Source organism: Vitis riparia, chromosome 8, assembly GCF_004353265.1.
Source record: "Vitis riparia cultivar Riparia Gloire de Montpellier isolate 1030 chromosome 8, EGFV_Vit.rip_1.0, whole genome shotgun sequence".
Taxonomy (NCBI): domain Eukaryota; kingdom Viridiplantae; phylum Streptophyta; class Magnoliopsida; order Vitales; family Vitaceae; genus Vitis; species Vitis riparia.
In genome coordinates, this window is record NC_048438.1 from 8,208,224 (window position 1) to 8,228,293 (window position 20,070).

Sequence of the window (20,070 nt, forward strand, 5' to 3'; positions counted from 1 at the left end):
AAGGTAAAAATATTCTTGTGTAACAGGACTCTGATCCCTGCAATTCCAGTCATTGATTTAATGGTAAGAGTTTTAGAAACATAACAGGAGGATTCTGTCTTCATCAAAGAAGGTAAGACCGTAAGACTAATTTATCCAAAACCAAGTACAACAAACAATTAAGAACAGTTCATCAAGTGGTCTTTCTAGTGGGTATACTTAATTCTCTCTTCTCTTGAACTTACCTGCATGCATTTAGCATCACTTGGAAATCCTGAAATGATTAATTGACGAATTATCTTTAAACACAACAACCATCTTTCACATATCAAATAAAGGTCACCCTGATGCTGCTCTGAAGCATCTGAGCTAATGCACTGAGCAAGTGCAGAGAAATCACGAAGTATGGTTTGCACATCGCTCTGCCAAAGGCGCCAGCTGTAGTCAAAGAAATGAGATGATATCTGCAAAAACAAAATTTGAAATAGGGTTTGTTTCATATCATTTGATCCAAAAAAATTGGTGTCATATTTTGAGAAGTGGGAATTCCACCTTTAGATAAGTAATACATCTAACAAAAGAATATAGGATGATGAAAAAGGCAATAATAGTCAGAAGAATTATAAGAAATTTAAGAAGAGTTTTAACTACACTGACAATAAAGATGGCTGCCAATGGCATATAATCATGTCAGACTATTGTTAGCCATGCATTAGGCTGCATTTGATAGAGAAACTTCTCTTAGGACATTAAATTCCATTACTATGCACATGCATCCTTTTCCTCCATTGACAACTGAGGTTGAAAGAGCACAGTGAACCCTTCTCTCTCTTTCTGATCAAGGCAATAATTTTTTTTTTTGATGAATAAGCAAAAAATGTATAGCAAAGAGGCGCTAAAGAAGCGACTCACAAAGTTACAATATAGATAGCCTCCTTACAAAATGACCCAACCCAACAATGAAAACACAAAAAACCCTCTCCCTTAACGCAAACACACCCATTCTATAAAATCTATTAAGGTCGAAGGACCATCTTTTATCCACAATTTGGTTTCCGACCAAAGTAAATACACAAAAGAAACTTTCAGCTTTTGAATGGACAGCACACCGTCCTCAAAAGCAATTGAATTTTCGGCAAAAAAAAAAAAAAAAAAAATCAAATTTGGGATCATCTGAATGCATAAGCCTGATTAGAGAAACAAAGACAAATGCCAAAATCTCAGATCCAAACAAAGGCAATGATAGTCAGAAGAATTATAACAAATTTAAGAAGAATTTTAACCACACTGACAATAAAGATGGCTGCCAATGGCATATAATCATGTCAGACCATTGTTAGCCATGCATTAGGCTGCATTTGATAAAGAAAATTTTGTTAGGAGATTAAATTCCATTAGTATGCACATGCATCCTTTTGCTCCATTAATAACTACGAAACATATATGAATGCTCCATTACCGGAAATGTCCATGAAAACCAGGGTATTTGATTTTTTTTTTTTTATATTAATGGTAGTTCGCCAAATACTCCAAGAGTTTTTAGTTAAGGCAGACTTCAAATTCAAGGAAACTAATCTATCCAGATTTATTGAAAATTCATATGTATTTTCTTGTTTGATGAACTTGTCAGCAAAACATGTTATGCCATAAAAGTTGCCTTGGTGTTTATCAACCAGCTGCTGTTTCACAACTAGCACAGCTGGTTGCAGTAAATGAGGATGTTGAAACAAGAAAAGTTCAGAACTAATGTGTGGGAACCCAGTGCAGCTAGTCACAATTTCAAACCAATTAACCAGATTGAGAGAGAAAAATGGTTATACTATAAAAAATCTTTATTCCTTGGAAGAAAAACTCCTGGTGGACCATTATCTGCTCCAAGTTTTACAGGAAGAAAAATAATATGGCATCACACATCTTCTAGCTTTAGTAACCATAATAGTCATTTCTATCATTAAACTAGGCCACAGCAAGATCAAGTTTAGTCCAAATAACAAGGATAATTTAAGTGGATAGGTCAAGATACAAACATCATTTTAAAAAAAAAAAAACAGAAAACTTTGTCTGGAAGAAAGAAAATCAAAATAACAACAATAAAAAATTGGCACATTAACCTATACCTCTGCAAAGTTCCTTTGGTCTGAAGTAAGACGTTTAGTAGACAATTCCTTTAAGGTTCGGAACAGAATCATAAAAATCCTGTGGGATGTAAGAATATCTGCTGATTGCAGCTGTTGCGCCAAAACAGAAAAGAGCTCTGGCCTGGACGAGTCATTAAGATCAAAAGAAAATGTATTAAATAGTGCCTAACAAAAAAAGGGTGCACCCTATCTCCACAGGGGGTAGTACAAGAGGAACCGCAAGGAAAGGAAAAACACCAACTGCACAAAAACAGCAATATGATAACCCACCTAGCCCCAATTTAGCAATGGGGACTGAAAACTAAAACACTTCATGTGATAACAAGCTACAGAGACCAATAATCGCCATGCAACATAACATTACTATATAAGCTCAAAGTTAGGATAGAAGCAAAAAAAAATACTAGATGGTATTGCTACTGGAGCAGAAACTAACTTAAGTCATTTAATCCATCTAACAAGTGGTAAAATGATCTCCCTTTCTTGATGTGCAGTTGCTTAGGCCATCAAACAAGAATGTTAGTAAGTTGAATGTTTATAAGGTATTCAATTTAAAACTCAAACTTGTTAATTATCCTAAGCTTACCAAATCATTCTATGCAGATTCATTAGTTCAAGCATATTGTAGGACTAAGCAACTATTTTGGGGACCAAGGCCCAAGATTTGTTGGTTAAATATAGTTTGCAAGATAAGACACTTGCAAAAATATTAGGAGTTGTGTACTGTCAACCAGATTTCTTATTCAACAATTTTTTTTTCTGATCAGAAAGGCACTAAATATTTTCTAATAATTACAATGATCAAGACTGATGAGACATCTTTCCACAATATACAAATCTGCTCAAGAAGAGAGAAGATACTCCTTTAAGAGAAGCCATACAAGTTGGACAACTGAGGAAGATTATAAAAATCTAAGAGTGAACCACAGAAAACACTAATTACAACTCAAAAAGGCAAAAAAAGTCCCAACGAAAGACACCAAATTTTCTGCTCCTTTTTTGGTTAAAATATCCGCCACTTGATTGGATAAGAGAGAAGCCAAACAGAGGAAACACTCCAACTCTGTAACAATATGGAATATGTGATGAAACCACCCATCCAGCCTCCATGAGCCTCTTTTTTCTTAGTCACCCATGGAATGACAACAATAGAATCTCCCTCTGCTACAAGATTGGAAAGGCCCAATCCTATGTTCTTCTTATTTAAGTACTGAACATTCCAACACAATGTTCTTCATCTTTAATATTAAGGTGGACCTCCTGATAGAATGGTGTCTTGTTGCACCGCAAATTCATACTTCATAGCACCAATTCTAGTATTTCTATAAAATATTGAACTATTTGCAACAAATTCTACATCAATAAATTTAAAAATTATTGCTAGCGCAGCTTAAAATTTCAAATTTTTTACACTGCAGAAAACCGAAAATATCAGGGGAAATAATGGGTGAAAAGCATACCATTCTTTGGGATAATCAATCCGAGCTATTTTTGAGATGAGCACAGCCAACATAAGAGCTATCTATATTGCAGAAAACATTGAAAAACGCAGAAAATTAGCAAGTTAATTTCTAGACTCAAGTAAACTTCTAGGGCATTCATAGTGAGACAAAAAAAGATTTCAATGCTCATCAATCTCAGGATAGACCAATCACACAAAATGTTAAGCAACAAGTGCTCTTTGGAAGCCAATGAATGGTAACATTAATATAGCTCACTCCAAAAACAGATGCAATTAAATGTTACAATCTTAGTCAACATGCAGGGAAAAAAAAGCACCAAGCAAAAAATTGTAGCTGCCACCTGATAGTTCTCTTCTCGTAAGTGCAACAACAGCTTTTGTCTCAAATGTATTTTCTCTTCATTGCTAATTCCTCTGCACAGATATTTCATATTACATTCTTGAAAAGGAAAAATAGCATCTCTCTTATCACACTGGACATGGTTAAAGATAAAAATAAAGAAAGAAACAAGATTCATACAAATAAAAGAATACAATAAATGTAAATAAGAAAGAAATCCAACCAGAAGTCTCATTCAATCTTCTAAATACCAATACAGAAATTTTTCCAAATCTTGAAAAATATATTATGTACCTACTACATTAATGCTGGTGGTGCTATATATTTCATTTTTTCTTCACCTCCTTGATGACTGTACAAGAGCATCTGTCTCATTTACATAGTTGTCAAACTTAAAAGTAAGAGGATGTGAAACAATTATGTCATTTGAATTCATTTGAATGGGCTTCCATTGACAATCATCTCAACAAGCCACTCTAAAAAGCCAATAATTTTCTAAAGGGGAAAGCATGATCGTTGGCTTGTAAATTATATCATGTATTGTTTTCTTGCTTTTTTTGTGTGTAATGTGTCATATTATGTATCAAAGTTTTTATATAAAATGAAAAAATAAATAGAAAGGAAAATATGAATACATACAAGAATTGCACATATATTGGAAGAATAAAATATCGGGTAGCATATAACCAATTTCATGAAAGATGGTAAGACCAAAAGAGTAAAAACAGACATTCATCAATATCATACATATAAAAACAGTTAAATTAAATTTTCACAATTCAATTTTAAATAAAATATGACATTTAAATTTATCAATTCATCATAAAATCCACAAAATAGAGCTTTTGAATTTTTAACAATAATTTTTAGTTCCAAGTTTCAACAAGTCAGACACGTTTTTTTATATAGCGTTGATATCTATTTGTTTATGCATCATTCTCAAAAATCTCACTTTCCAAGCTCACCTAAAAGGAAAATTTTCTGAGAAGTAGAACTCATGTTAAGAAAAGCTTTCATTCACCATTATATTCAAGATCAGCATCCAAACCCTTCAAATAACAATATCTGAATATTCATTATAAGAATAAATTTATTAAAATTTCAAAGTTCCATGCATGTCTTTGATAACAAGTGTGTTGCATTTTCATGAATGATTACTTTATCTTTTTTTCCTTTCTATTGTTAATTTCTAACCTTAAAGTACATTTTAAACAATTGATGTAATTCTTTTTTGCTGAAAAAAATTCAAATTTGATTTTTCTCAAAAACTATTACTTGTAAGTCAAGTAACAGTGGCAACTATCACTTTCTTTTTTTTTTCCTTAATTATAAAGCAACCTTAGGTGTTGAACAATCTATTTGAGTTTCACTGCCCCTTATACAATATATTTGAGTTATGGGCCATTTCTTTCTTAGGTATTCTTTTGATATACTAGCTATTTAGTAAATAAATAAATAAATAAATTTAAAAAGAAAAAAAAATGTGCACCACCCTGTTTTATTAAATCCATCATAAAGCCATTAGTACCTATCACTTTGTAACCTCTAAACTCTAAAACAACCCCCAAAACCTTGTCTTTTAAAAAGAAAGATGAAGAACAAGAATTATTTCCAATCATGATTCATTTTCAATGATATTCTACCCAAAATATTTTTAAAAATAAAATTCTAATCCCTGACTGTACCATGTTTCCTTCATTCAATATTTGATAAAATGCTGCCCATTTCCTTCCTAATGGGCCTTCCATGCTCAAGTTGCTATATGTGCTTCCTACAACTAATTGCCTTGCTCAAGTCACAACAGGCCCTATAGTCCCTCCCACGTTCATAAGCCTTGCTTAAATCAATATTTCTAATATAATAAACTCGAACTTCCAACTTATTATAAAACTAACTGTCTTATCAATTAATTCTTTTCAACTGCACCATCCAGCTACACATTGCAATCTTCTCATCTTCCCACTGAGTTTACTAAGGGAGAAAAACCAACATCATTATTATATTCTAGCACCACCAATCCCTACACCACAAAAACAGTCTGAACATCCAACACAATATTGTGCAATGATCGAATCAACATTAAGAAAACAAAGCAAAGTATAAGACTGAGTTCATTACGAGGAATCACGCCTGTTCCTCCAATATCGATTAACGCCATTCTTGAAATACACTGAAGCCATCAACCGAACATCCACCTGAGCCGCTAAATCTTTGGCAGTTATCACCTCCTGCATTCACAACAACCTTCAACACAAACAAACAAAGAAAAATCCACCGATACAACAAGCCAGAAAAACACGCACACACAGGCGCAAACACATTTGCAATTCAAACTGAAAACCCTAGATATATGAAAACCGGAGACATGACCATGAGACAAGAGCAGAACCCAGGGCGACTCTCGGACTGCGAGAGCGCGGCCTCCGCCGGCTTGCGCACGCTCTCATCGGCGCTGAGGGAATTGGTGAGCAGCGAGTACATGGCCGGGAGGTCGGAAGCCGAGAGCGCCATGGCGCGCCGAGAAATTGAACCGATCGGTGGATTTGCGGGCTAGTGAGAAGCGTGACACGAGATGGAACTGGGCATGAAGTCTTGATCGGCAATGGCGACAGTGAGATTTTTGGGGGAAAATGAGGGGCTCCGATTCGAGTTCCGGGCGAAGAAATGGAGGTGCGTAAGGGAGTGGACGAGAGAGTGTTTGGCCGCGGATGTGTTGTGATTCCTATAGCCTTGCTCCGGTGTTTATAAGAGGAAAAAGGGGCGCAGAAGCTACTTATACACTATTGCTGGCTGGCACTCCAGCTGCTCTTGGGTGCGTTTGTTTACAGTGCTGTGGGCGTGTCAGTGTGGAGAAAAAGATTAGGACCACCGCCTTGGGTCCCTTTTCTTTTGACAAACTAGCCTTTCTGATTTTGATTGATGGTTCTCCATTTTGCCCCTCTCATTTGAATAATCTTAGCATTGCACCAATCTTACAATTGATGATGCATTGAGATGAAGTAAACAGGAACACATCTGAATTTAAAAAGTTTCTTAGAAAAATGTACCGTAACAAGTTAAATTTTCTAATACGCATTGAAAATAAAAAAATATGATATAAAAGATAATTATTTTGCCAAATAAGCTCTGCATCAAAGCCAATCCTGAGTAATCCTGGAACTCTTATATTAAGAAATTGATAGAGTCAAAGTATTGATGGAACTCATGTCGTTGGTAAGAACCCCCCATATAATTTAAAGATTTAGGAGGGGCCCAAATGCAATCCAGTATTCATGGTAATCATGTCATTGCTTAAGATCTCCCATATAATTTAAAGATTTAGGAGGGACCGAAATGAAATCCCGTATTCATGGTACTCACGTCATTGCTAAGACCTCCCATATAATTTAAAGATTTAGAAGGGACTCAAATGAAATCCTATTATTTTCATGTGTACAAATTTTTTCAAAATATCGTGTTCTTGCGATATATCATGTAGTCAATGCGTGGTCAAATGCGCTACAGTGCCTGAAAAACCCTTTTGTAGTCAAACTCACCTTTATTATATAATATGCATTAAACATATATATAGTTAAACTGATTATATAAAGAAAATATTAAATGAATATTTTAAAGAGCAAATTAATTATAATTATTTTATGATTAAATGCAAAATTTTCTTTTAATTGATTACCAAAAATATAAAAATTATATAAATTTCTTCATAAAGTTTTTAATATCATTAATAATTAATTAAATATTAAAAAATTATACATATAATTTATTTTATATTGTTTAATACAATTGAATTAAATGAATCATAATTTTAATATTAATATATATTTTAAAATTAGACATATTACAATCAAACATCATAATATTAGATATAATTTAATAATAAATGTACAGTTATAAAATTTATATTTTTATCGATGCATAAGATATTATTATCAAATATGATAAATCATATTATACATATATCAAATTATTTAATAAAATAACTTAAAAATATCAATATACTTCTAATTACATTTTATGAAGTTTTTTATATATTTTTATAAATTTTGATCAATTTTAGGTTTATCAATATTCTTTTCTAAAATATCCGTCAATATATCTCCGATATATTCGTAAAATCGAAGTACCGATATATCTGTTATTACCGATATTTTCATCCTTGTTCAAAGGTCACGCAAAAGGACAAACTATGACTAACATATAAGACTACAATCCCTTGTAGAACTTTTATATCCAAAATGCTCCTATACAGCAATGGAGCTAGCAAGTTTGGATAGGAGGACAAAATATGATATCATCCTTATCATTTAGCCAAAAAAATTGGCAAAAAAAGAAAAAATATATATAACAAGAGAATTTTTAAAGTGATTAGAAATTAGAAAATTTTAATTTTTTTTATAAAAAAAATCTTTTAAAAACTTTTTCAATAATTTTTTATTATTTTTTAATAAATTTTGATTTTTTTTTCAAATAAGTATAAAATTAATTGAAAGTGATAAAATTTTTTATTTAGAAATTATCTATTGCCTAACATATTAAGTGTTCTGGTATTAAACTTTTAATATAAGTAGTTATTAAGAATTCAATATTTATTATTGTTTACAATTTAAAGTATTTTATTAGTTATATTATATTCAAGTGCTAAGATTAAATATTAAATCCAATTAGTATGAATAAATTTAAAATTTTCAAATGATGGAAGAAAATATACCATGAAAAAACTATCTAATAAAATGTCAAAATACAAAATGATAAAAAAAAATTAATTAATTTTATTCCCAACAAAATTAACAAAATAAATAGAATGAGGAAATGTAATTGATAAAATATTAAACTAATAATGGTTAAAAATATTTAACTCAAATATCAAGGGAGGTGAATAGAATTAACTGTATAAAATAAATTTATTTTTAAATTTTACTTCAAATTTATAACATTATTTTTATTTAAATTTTTTGTGGTATTTGAAATGTAATTATTTTTTATATTTTTAAAATTCATAACTAAATTTATATTTATGGTATTTTAAAATTTTAAAATCTCTAATTATATATAATAATTTTTTTATTTTATTTTTTGGAATTTGATGGGGAATAATACATAAGAATGTTATTTTATTTTTTTATTTTTTTTGGAAATTTGAGGGGCATCTATCCTCATACCCTTACTAGATTTGCTCTTTTTCCTATAAGTAAAACTCTTCTATCAAAATACCCTTATACAAAATTTAAATTTTTTTTATCTTTATTATCTATTATAAAATAATAATCATTATGGAACAAGGAATGAACTAGTATAAATTGAAAAGTTTAAAAAAAAATATTTATTATCTATTATAAAATAATAATCATTATGTAAGAAATAGTATAAACTAAAATGTTATTCTAAACAGAGGGGTGGATGAGCTTGTGTCAACAAATAAAGGCAATTGATTGAGTAAAAAGAAATTCTCTTTGGGCATGTTTGGTACACATAAATAAGCAATGAAAAAGAATATTTTGTTTTCATTCCTACTCCTTCTTGAATATGAATGAATTTGATAATTCCAATTCATATGTTTGAATGCATATAGATTATGAAGTTGGAATTGTAATTTGTTTCAATTCAAATGTTAAGTAAAAATTGGAATGAAAATGAAAAAAAAAATTGAAGAGAAATTTAGATAACAATTCTAAATAATTTCAAGCATTAGAAACGTTAAAAGCTTTTTTTGGAATCACTACCAAATATACTTTAAGAATACCTTTAACAATGATTTTAGGAAGTGTTTTTAACATTTTTAATATTTAAAAAATAAAAATTTTCAATTGTTACAAAGGCTATAAATGTTTTCTTTAGAAACACTTCCTAAAATCACTATCAAACACACTTTAGAGTGTGTTTGGTAGTGATTTTAGGAAACGTTTATAACATTTTTAACACTTGAATGATAAAAAATTTCAAGTGTTAGAAATGTTAGAAACGCTTATTAGAATCACTACCAAATGAGCTCTAAGTACGTTTGGTAGTGATTATAGGAAGCATTTTTAGCATTTGTAACACTTGAAAATTTTCATCCTTCAAGTATTTAAAATGCTAAAAACACTTCCTATAATCACTGTCAAACGCACTTTACCAGTGTGTTTGGTAGTAATTGAGAAAATAAATGTTAATTTTAATAGAGAAAACACCCAAGAGAGGGGGGTGAATTGGGTTTTTTTTTTAAAAAAAATAAAATAAAATTAAACGCAACAAATTCAAGCAAAGAAAACACATATATAAAGAGATAAGGTTAGATGAAGCAAACTCAAATTTTAGAATGGTTCAACACCCCTTCCCTAGGTCTAGTTTCCTCAAGCTCCTAATCGAGTGAAGGTTCCACTATACTTGAAGCTTCAACCAAACTTCCAATACCTTTACATTTGGATTCCGGTTCCAGTGGACTCTTACACGATCCCTTCAAGTTTCTACTTACTTGAAGCTTTTAACACTCAAATAACAAGTTCAAATATCTCAACCTAGCTCAATAATGGCTCAAATACAACTCAAAGTTAGGATGAATCACAAAGGTGCACCAAAGAATATGCAAATGGAGATTTAATACACCAAGGAAAGAATGAGAGCTTTTAAGGCAATAACAAGTAGGTAAACAAATAAATGTAGATGTTCTCTTACTCATAAATGAAGTGAAACTCTCAATTTATAGGTTTCTAGCTATAGGAGCCAAATGCTAAAAGGTAGCTTCGATTGATCGAGTTGTAGATTGACCGATTGACTAGCCATTTGAGCATTTAATGCTTGGCAGGTGAACGTTAGCCTCGACTAGACCTCAATTGGGAAGACATGTCCCTTAATCGAGAATTCAAGGGTACTAGAAGAAAGAGAAGATTTTTTGCATCTTTCGACCATACCTCGACCGGGAAGGTGTAATTGGTCGATCGGTACCCTAGCTGGGTGAGCCGATTGGTCAGTGCCTCGACCGATTCACTATTTTTTATTTGAAAACCTATATTTTTTTGTTATTTTCCTTTCTAAAACTTAGGCAAGGTCTTTAGGTAAATTAATATGTCAAATTTGAAACGATTTGCCTAAGGTTCATTTGATAAAACTCGGGTTTGGATGGAAATGTAACTTTAATACATAAACCAAGTTTTTAAAGATGCATGAAAAGATATGAAAATCCTAAATGCATTCATGCATTCATCTTACATATGTTTTCTGTGATTAAAAGGTCTTCCAACTGTCTTGATCTTGTATCCAATGGGTCATTTGATGAATTTCCAAACTAATACCTGAAATTATTTATAATTTAAACCAATTAACAACTTAACCATAGTTTGTTATCATCAAAAGACGATTAGGAGAACCCTTGGGCTAACAATGATTTTAGAAATTGTTTTTAACATCTTTAATACTTAAAAGATAAAAAATTTTAAGTGTTAAAAATATTATAAACATTTCCTAAAATCATTACAAAACAAACTCTAAATAATTTTCCTAAAAACGCTTTTAGACAAATACTTCCATAAAAAATGCTTTAAATGGGAATACAAACAAAAATATTTTTCAACCCATAGCCAACTTAGACTAAATTAAATTTTCATTTACCAAAACTCTAAATGTAATGCAATAATTTAACTAACTGAAGGAAGTACTATTGCTTTTAGCATATTCTATTATTAATTAGTGCGTTAAATATATTTTATCCTCTCAATTTTTGACATGTTTTACACTTTATTCCCTCATATTCAAAACTCAACATTTTGCTCCCCAAAATTTTAAAAATAAAACACTTTGCTCCCTAAATTTATTAAAAATTCAATAAATAATTTGTTAAGTTGCCTAAGGTACATTTAATAAAACTCGGGTTTTGATGGAAATGTAACTTTAAAGTATAAACCAGGTTTATCAAAAATGCATGAAATGATATGTAAATCCGAAATGCACCCATGCATTCATCTTACATACGTTTCCTATGATTAAAGGTCTTCCAAAAGTCTTGATCTTGTATCCATTAGGTCATTTGATGAATTTTCAAATTAACAACTAAAATTCTTTATAATTCAAACTAATTAGTAACTTAACCATGATTTGTTATCATCAAAACATGATTAGGAGAACCCTTGGGCTAACAAATTAGAACCTATTTTGGGTTAGATTAAGTGACCCAAGCCTATGTGGGCTCAAGTCACTTTAGCCCACTTAGGAACCTTATAAATACCTCATAGGGGTTAGAGTTTCCATAGATTTTGTTTTCCACCATCTAGAAAAATAGAAAGCCATAGTCTCCACTCTCTTTTTCTCCCCACCAAAAGTGTGCCAAAATCAAGGTTCGAGTCATTGGGCGGAAGACTTCAGGTTTACGAGACTTTTGCGATTTTGATCTTCATTTTCACCATGTGAATTTGATTCGGGAACATCCAAATTTGAGGTATGGTTTTTGTTAGCACTTTCTAAATCTTTTTAAAGTATGAAAATGTTATTTTTTTCGTTGTGCATAGGATTTAGAAAAAGCTTAGGATAGTTATTCATGTTCTTAACCTGATTCAGACTTGGAAAACGAAAAAAATTTGGGTTTTTTCCATCATTCTAGCACTAGTGGCGAGGTTGTAGCAACATCATGGCGAACTTGTGACAATGTCAACCATGAAAAATAATAGTAGTTAAGTCCCTAAATGCAACCGTGAGAAGAAGCTCAATCCAAGAACAAAATATTGAATTCAAAATGGCCAAAATGCATTTAAATAGGTTCATTACATCATAGTCCTGAGTTTGTCATCATTCCAGCTTCATTTGTGGCATCCCTTTCCTTTGAGCATTATCTGGGGCATACCCCCTTCTTTGAGTTACCTAGATTCTCCTTTTTAGTGAGTTGATTATCCTGATCTTAGTCACCCTTTAGTGGTTTGACTTGGAGTCACGGACCTCGATCTCCTTCTTTAGGCGTATAATGCCTATATCATGGAGTTGTTCATTTCATTATAGCTTGATGTCGTTCATTACATCCACAACCCAAAGTTGTCCATTCCATCTTAGTTTTAAGTTTGTTATCATTTCAGTTTCATTTGTGACATCATTTTCTTTTAAGTTTCATTTGGAGCATACCCCATTCCTCGAGTCGCTTAGATCTTCTTTTTCAATGAGTTGATCACTTTTATCTTGGTCACCCTTTGGTGATTTGACTTAGAGTCGCAGACCACGATCTCCCTCTTTGGGCATACAGTGCCCACATTTTGGAGTTTGTTCATTTCATTACAACCCAGTGTTGTTCATTGCATCCATGACCCAAAGTTGTTCATTTTATTTTAGTTCTGAGTTCGTTATCGCTTCAATTTCATTTGTAGCATCATCTCGTCTTAGTTTCATTTCTGTCATCCATTTACCGTTGAGTTTCATCTAGGTCATACCCCCATCCTTGAGTCATTTTGATAGTGAGTTGATATTTTCTTTATCTTAGTCATCCTTTAGTGGTTTGACTTGGAGTCGTAGATCGTGATCTCCTTCTTTAGGCCTACAGTGCCTACATCTTGGAGTTTTTCATTTCCACAGCCCATAACTACTCATTACACATTAGTTCTGAGTTTGTCATCATTCCAGTTTCATTTGTGGCATCCATTTCCTTTGAGTTTCGTATGGGGCATACCCCCTTCCTTGAGTTGTTTAGATCCTCATTTTTAGTGAGTTGATTATCCTAATCTTAGTCACCCTTTAGTGGTTTGACTTGGAGTCGTAAATTGTGATATCTTTCTATAGGCTTACAATGCCCACATCTTAGAATTGTTCATTGCACATTAGTTCTGAGTTTGTTATCATTTCAGTTTCATTTATGCCATCCTTTTATGGTTGAGTGTCATTTAGGGCATACCCCTTTTCTCGAGATAGTTGCATTCTCATTTTTAATGAGTTGATAATCTTATTCTAATCATCTTTTAGTGGTTTGACTTGGAGTCATAGACCGCGATCTCCTTTTTTAGGCGTACAATGCCCACATCTTAGAGTTAGTGATTTCATTGCAACCCGGTATTGTTCATTTCATCCACAACCTAGAGCTGTTCATTGCACTTTAATTCTGAATTTGTTATCTTTTCAGTTTCAATTGTGGCATCCTTTTATTTTTTTAGTTTCATTAGTGCTACTTGTTTACTTTGAGTTTCATCTAGGGCATCCCTCTTCTTTGAGGCATTTAGATCCTTATTTTTAATGAGTTGATCACTCTCATCTTGGTCACCCTTTAGTGGTTTGACTTGGAGTCATAGACTGCAATCTCCCTTTTTGAGCGTATAGTGCCCCTATTCTTGAGTTGTTCATGACATCCATAGTCTTGAGCTGTTCATTGCATCCACAGCCTTAAGCTGTTCATTGCATCCACAACCCTAAGCAATTCTTTGCATCCACAGCCCCGAGCTGTTCATTTCATTACAGCCTTGAGTTGTTCATCATCTTTAGGTATCCTTGAGTTATTTGACCTAGAGTTTGTGTATGGCATTCTCTCTTTTGGCTGACCTTTAGGCATTTAGTGCCCACATCCTTGACTTATTCATTATGTTATAGCCCTGAGTTGTTCATTGCATCATAGCCCGATGTTGTTCATTTCATATTCATTAGCAATGCACACCTTGTCCTCATAGCTTTGCACTCGTCGTTATTTTCCTCACTTCGTTACATTATGTTTATTACTTCTTTATCATGCTATTATAGAGTTTCCTCTCCTCCATGGCACACGTCATAGTTTTTTTAGCTTGTAACATGTGTTTCGATCATATTGTTGGATACCTTATGACTTGTGTCTCCGCATGGTACACGTATGGTTTTTCCATTTATATGCATTCGTTCCTATGCTCCTTAGTGGTTCGACTGCTACTCGACTTCAACATCGATTTTTGAGTCACTTTCAAAGACTTTTCGGAAGGAATTTGGATTCATAGTGTAACTTTAGAGGCACCTTAGGATTTTCTATTTTTGTCATTTTGTAGGGTTTTAGAGCTTCTTTGTTCTTATTTTGGTTTAAGAGAGCTTATGTCATACTAGGACAAATTTGGTGATATATCTTTTTCTTCGACAGAGCCCACTTCGTTTTGTTTGTGTATACACTTACATTACTCGTAGATTTTATCGAAGAGGGGCATATTTGTAAACCCCAAAATTTGTCCCAATTTTATTTTTATATTAATTTTAAGCTCAATTTTATCATTAAATTTCAAACCCGATTACATTTGATTTTATTGGCCTATTTATACATTTTAAATCCTAATTCTTATTATTTTGTTTTATTTTTATTTTATTTTTATTATTTTATTTTATATATATATTTTCCCCCCATTTTCTTCTCATTCTCCACTTTCTCTCCTCTCTCCTCTACCTGTCCTCACATACCTCCCATTCTCCCACGTCAAAGACCATACCCCTCTCCCCCCTCCCCTCTTATCTCTTCCAAATTCTCTCTCATCTCATTTTCCTTTTTCTTTTTCATTTTTGCTTCCCATTTTGGGGGCTGAGCAGATTTTTCTTTTCCTCCATTTCTCTTCTTTCTTCCTCCACACTACCATTTCCAGAGACTCTCACTGCCACATGTTCTCCATCTTCTTTCATTTTTTTTTTCTTTCTCTTTCTTTCATTTGTCCTTCACCACACCATCTTCCATTGCCGACAACGTGACGCCGGTGACATGACACCAACGCCACTTCTGGCGATTACCTCTCTCTCTCTCATTGTCTTTTATTTTTATTTTATTTTCCTCTCCGACCATTGCCAGCCCCAACTTTCCCTCAGGTCTCCAAAAAAAGTATAAATTCATTTTAATTTATTTTATTTTTTTCTTGCTTTGATTTTAATAGTAATGGTTGTTTGTGAAATTTGGGCCTTTTTTAATTAGTATGAAATTTGGTTTAATTTGTTGTTGGTAAATTAACATAAAATTTGGGATAATTTATTGTTGGTGAATTAATTTAGAATTTGCTAATTTGGGTTAAATTAATTGATCATTTATATGGTTGTTCTCATTTTAATTATTTGATTTGACATGAGAATTGTGGTTTACTTTGGATATGAGTTTGCATATTAAATTAGGTTGATTTTTTGTTGTGGATGTAGGCTTGGATATTAAATTAGACTTGGATTTTTGGATATTAAGTTTAGGCCTAATTAAATTTATTTTAATTTGTCAAATTTTAGGTTTTGGTTGATTATGTTTATATATTGAATATTAATTTGGAAATTTTGGACTAGAGCTTATGACATGTGGAATATTTTTGTTGGATTATGTTTTCTAATTTGGGCCCATTTTTAATTGGTGAAATTTATTAGACTAATTTGAAGTATGAATTTGAGTTTGAATATTTGTGTGAGATTTTGTATATTTCTGGATATTTACATTTGAAGTATTTTTGTTTTTGTATGAACCCATTTTGCAATTTTATTGACTGAGTACGAATTTATAACACGTGGAGTATGAAATTCCATGGAAGAAAGTGAGATTTGAAAAGTTGTAGGAAGATATTGAGCTTATTGTAAGCTTGTTTGAGTACACGTTTTATTTCCCATTACTATTACGTTTTATTTTTATTAGTTTTTTGTAAATATTTGTTTGTATATATTTACTTATTATGCACATAATTGAATATCAAACAAATCATAAATTTTATTTAAATAAGAGGAACGATTCAATAAACATGTTTTTAAAAAATAATAGTTAAGAAATTATTCTTGTTAATAAAAGTAAGTTTTTTTAATAAAAATCGATAAAAGTGTTTTTAGGAAAATCTAGAAAATCTAGAAAATCATTTTAATAAAATTAAAAAAATTGTTTCTAATAATAATTGTTCGAAAATTGTTTTGTAAATAAAGTTGTCCCAAAAATTGATTTTTAATAAATTTGTCCATTTTTTTAAAATAAAGTCTTTTTCCTTAATTAAAATGGGATTAAAAGTAATTTTTAGAAATAGAGGATTTAATTTTTTTAATTAAAAATTATTTTGCAAATAAAGTCATTTTTTAAAATAATTTTTATAAGTCACTTTTCTTAAATGAAAATAAATCGAAATACTTTTTTTAAATAAAATTGTAAAAATTCATTCATTTTTAGTAAAAGTAAGTAAAAATAATTTTTGTGGCCAAATTGAAATTTTATAATAAATTCTTTTGATATAATAAGTATAAATAACGTTTTTTAAAGATCGAATACAAATGAAATTGAATCAAACCACTTGAAGAAAATAAATTGTCTTTTTTTTTGTAAATAAATAAATTGAAATCATTAATTCAAATTTGTTTTTAATAAAATCCTTTGAAAATTATTTAAAATTTTTTTTTTTTTAGCTCATTAAATTATTTTGCATAATTCTCTTGTCATTTATTTTGTATATTCTTGTAAATAGATTTTATCATCATTTTTGTACATATTTATTTGTATCATTTATCCATGATTAATTAATTACTTGTCACGATTCACTTGATTCGTTTAGCAGAGGGATGCTATGACTCACTACTGTACTTTCCCAATAGGTAACCTAACCTCGAATTCAGATTTGGTTTTGGCAAACATGTTTTTTTCAAATAAGGAGTCACATAGAGTTTTCTTTTTAATTTTGTTTTCCCTTAAAAAAAACTAAAATAAGTGACGACTCTAAGTCTTTTTTAAAAAAAAAAATCAAATTTTCACCAAATGAAAAGCGAGTTTTGTCGTCGAATGGGGACACATGTGAAAAACATGGGTCCACAACCACATATTTAAGAATACCATATAAATAAAAAATATTCATTCATAAAAGAGAAATATTCATATCATTTCTTACATATCAAATATTTATATTCTATGTTAAAAAATTTGGAAATTTAACATATAGAAGAAAATTGATCTCCTCCCTTGAAGCTACCAAAAAAAAAAAAATTATTTAATTTTAATGAGTAACATATATTCATATTTAAATTAAATATTTGAACAAATCAAAATTTTAATTATGAATAGTTAATTATTATGATTATTTTTAATAAGTTCGAGATTTGTTTATCATCACCTAATTATATTTTGAACAAATTAACATACATAATTTGATTAAATCATATATATAAAAAAATCAGTTTAGACACTAATCGGGTGTTTTATAAACCAACTTAATAACTTAAAGTGATTTAATAACTTAATTAAGTTATTAAGTAAATTAAGTGTGTTTAATAAAAGAACTTAATGGTGTAACTTAAAGTAAAAAATAATTAAATAATAAGTAAAAATAATTAATTTATTCTTAGTTTAGATTTTCATTTTACATTTTTATCCTCATTTACTTTAATTACTTCACTTTATCTTTTGCTACGACCTACATTATTACTTAGAGTTCGTTTGGTAGTGATTTTCAAAAGTGTTTCTACCTTTAAAAACACTTTTAAGTGTTTTTGGGATGAAAATAAGGTGTTTGGTACCCGAAAAACACTTAAAGTGATTTTTAGAGAATCACTTGACAGGAAAAACACTTCAAATTTTTTGAAATATTCCCAAAATGCCCCCAAGTGATTCTCGATACCTTCCTTTCCCTTTCACTCATACCTCTCTCCTTCATTCTCTTCACCCATCGATCTCCATCCAAGACTACACAGTAGGAAGACCCTCTGTTTGGCCAAAAATCGAATCGTTTGGATTCGAGATTCTATGCCCAATCCAGATTGCAAATTGTTATGCCCCGATCTTTATCTACTCAAGTTCTTGAGAATTAACATTGATGAAAACATAGGTCGGCCTACGTTGCCGTCAATTCCGAATGAGAATGCATATTTGAACTGTGTGGTTAAGTCTATTTACGAACTCTGTGTTGAGGTTGAGGAAAGCATAATGGGAACAACGGTTTCAACTGAGAAGAACAACGGTCTCATTTTTGCATGTTGTAACAGGTCAGTTTTTCCGATCATAATATCAATATTCAAATCCTTGGTCTATGGGGAAAGATCATTTGATTTTCAGGAGTTGAAATTGGCAATACACCAAGTGTTCTCAGTTCCCACTATGTTTGCATCCACCAGGTGTTCGATGATTAGTCCATGAGAAGCCATAGCAGAAGGAGGAGTTCATCGTAGAGTGGGATATGACAAACAACAAGTAAGAATACATGAAGTCATTCAAAGTGGAAGATGATTTGTACTCAATCTACTATAAGTTGGGGTTCTATTGTGTGGGTTTTGGGCAATCATGTATTGTTTTATTTGAAAATTATCTTTTATTCAATGTTATTTTTTGTTGATTTATATGTTTTTTTGTAAATATTTTTTAAAATTTTATTATAATCATAAAAAATTATTAATTTTAATTAGAAAAGTTTTTTTTTTTTTTAAGAAATTAATAGGTTCATATATTATTTTATTTTGAAAATTATCTTTTATTCAATGTTTTTTTATTGATTTAGATGTTTTTTTTTTAAATATTTTTTAAAATTTTATTATAGTGATAAAAAATTACTAATATATAATCAAATAATTTGTTATATCATGATTGATATTTATTTATTAATCCAATTCTTTTTGTAAACATTTTAAAAAAATTTATTTAAATAAAAAATTATTTTTAGTTTTTTTTAACAATATAAATATATATACATTCTTTTGAATTTTTTTATCATACTATTTTCTTTTTGCAATTAAAATTATAAATATTAAAAATATTTTTATACTTATATAACATATTATCAAAAACACTATTAAATTTTATTTTATTTTATTATCATAAAAGTGTTTTCCATAAAAACACTACAAAAGGAAACACTTTTAAAAAAAACACTTCTATTACAATCACTCTGAAACGGGCTCTCTCCTTTGCTTTTGCCCTAACTATAATTTATTAGGATAAATATGTCAATTTGATTATTTAAAATCAATTTGAAATTAATTTTATCAAATAATCTTAATACTTAAAATAATAATTAAGTAATAAGTTTTAAATTAATAATTTAAGTATAATTTAACTTAAAGTCAATTTAAGTCATTAAGTAATAAGTATTAAGTTTTACCAAACACATCATAACTCTTAATTATTATCTAATTAATAAATGGAATTAATTTCCCAATCAAAAAAATCACAAAAAAAAACTTTAAAAAAATAGGACCATAAAAAAACACTCACAAGAAAAGGTTCCACAAATTCTAATTTTTCTAGAAACATAATCAGGAACAAAGATTTTTATTTCTCTTGAACC

The 20,070-nt window shown here is 30.4% G+C and overlaps 1 protein-coding gene across 2 annotated transcripts in view; it reads right to left on the bottom strand.

The window, feature by feature from the left end:
* The window catches only part of LOC117920726 (importin-11), a 48,680-nt gene extending 41,922 nt beyond the window's left edge, over window positions 1-6,758 (bottom strand). The window contains exons 1-6 of one of the 2 annotated variants that reach the window (XM_034838321.1): window positions 6,290-6,758; window positions 6,038-6,147; window positions 3,921-3,993; window positions 3,578-3,639; window positions 2,097-2,238; window positions 225-443 (exon numbers count right to left, since the gene is read on the bottom strand). In XM_034838321.1, coding sequence (XP_034694212.1) covers window positions 225-443; window positions 2,097-2,238; window positions 3,578-3,639; window positions 3,921-3,993; window positions 6,038-6,147; window positions 6,290-6,430 — 747 coding nt within the window. In that variant the 5' untranslated portion in view covers window positions 6,431-6,758. The remainder of the gene's footprint in view (window positions 1-224; window positions 444-2,096; window positions 2,239-3,577; window positions 3,640-3,920; window positions 3,994-6,037; window positions 6,148-6,289) is intronic. The other variant, XM_034838322.1, reaches the window with a different exon arrangement.
* Window positions 6,759-20,070: the final 13,312 nt, after the last annotated feature.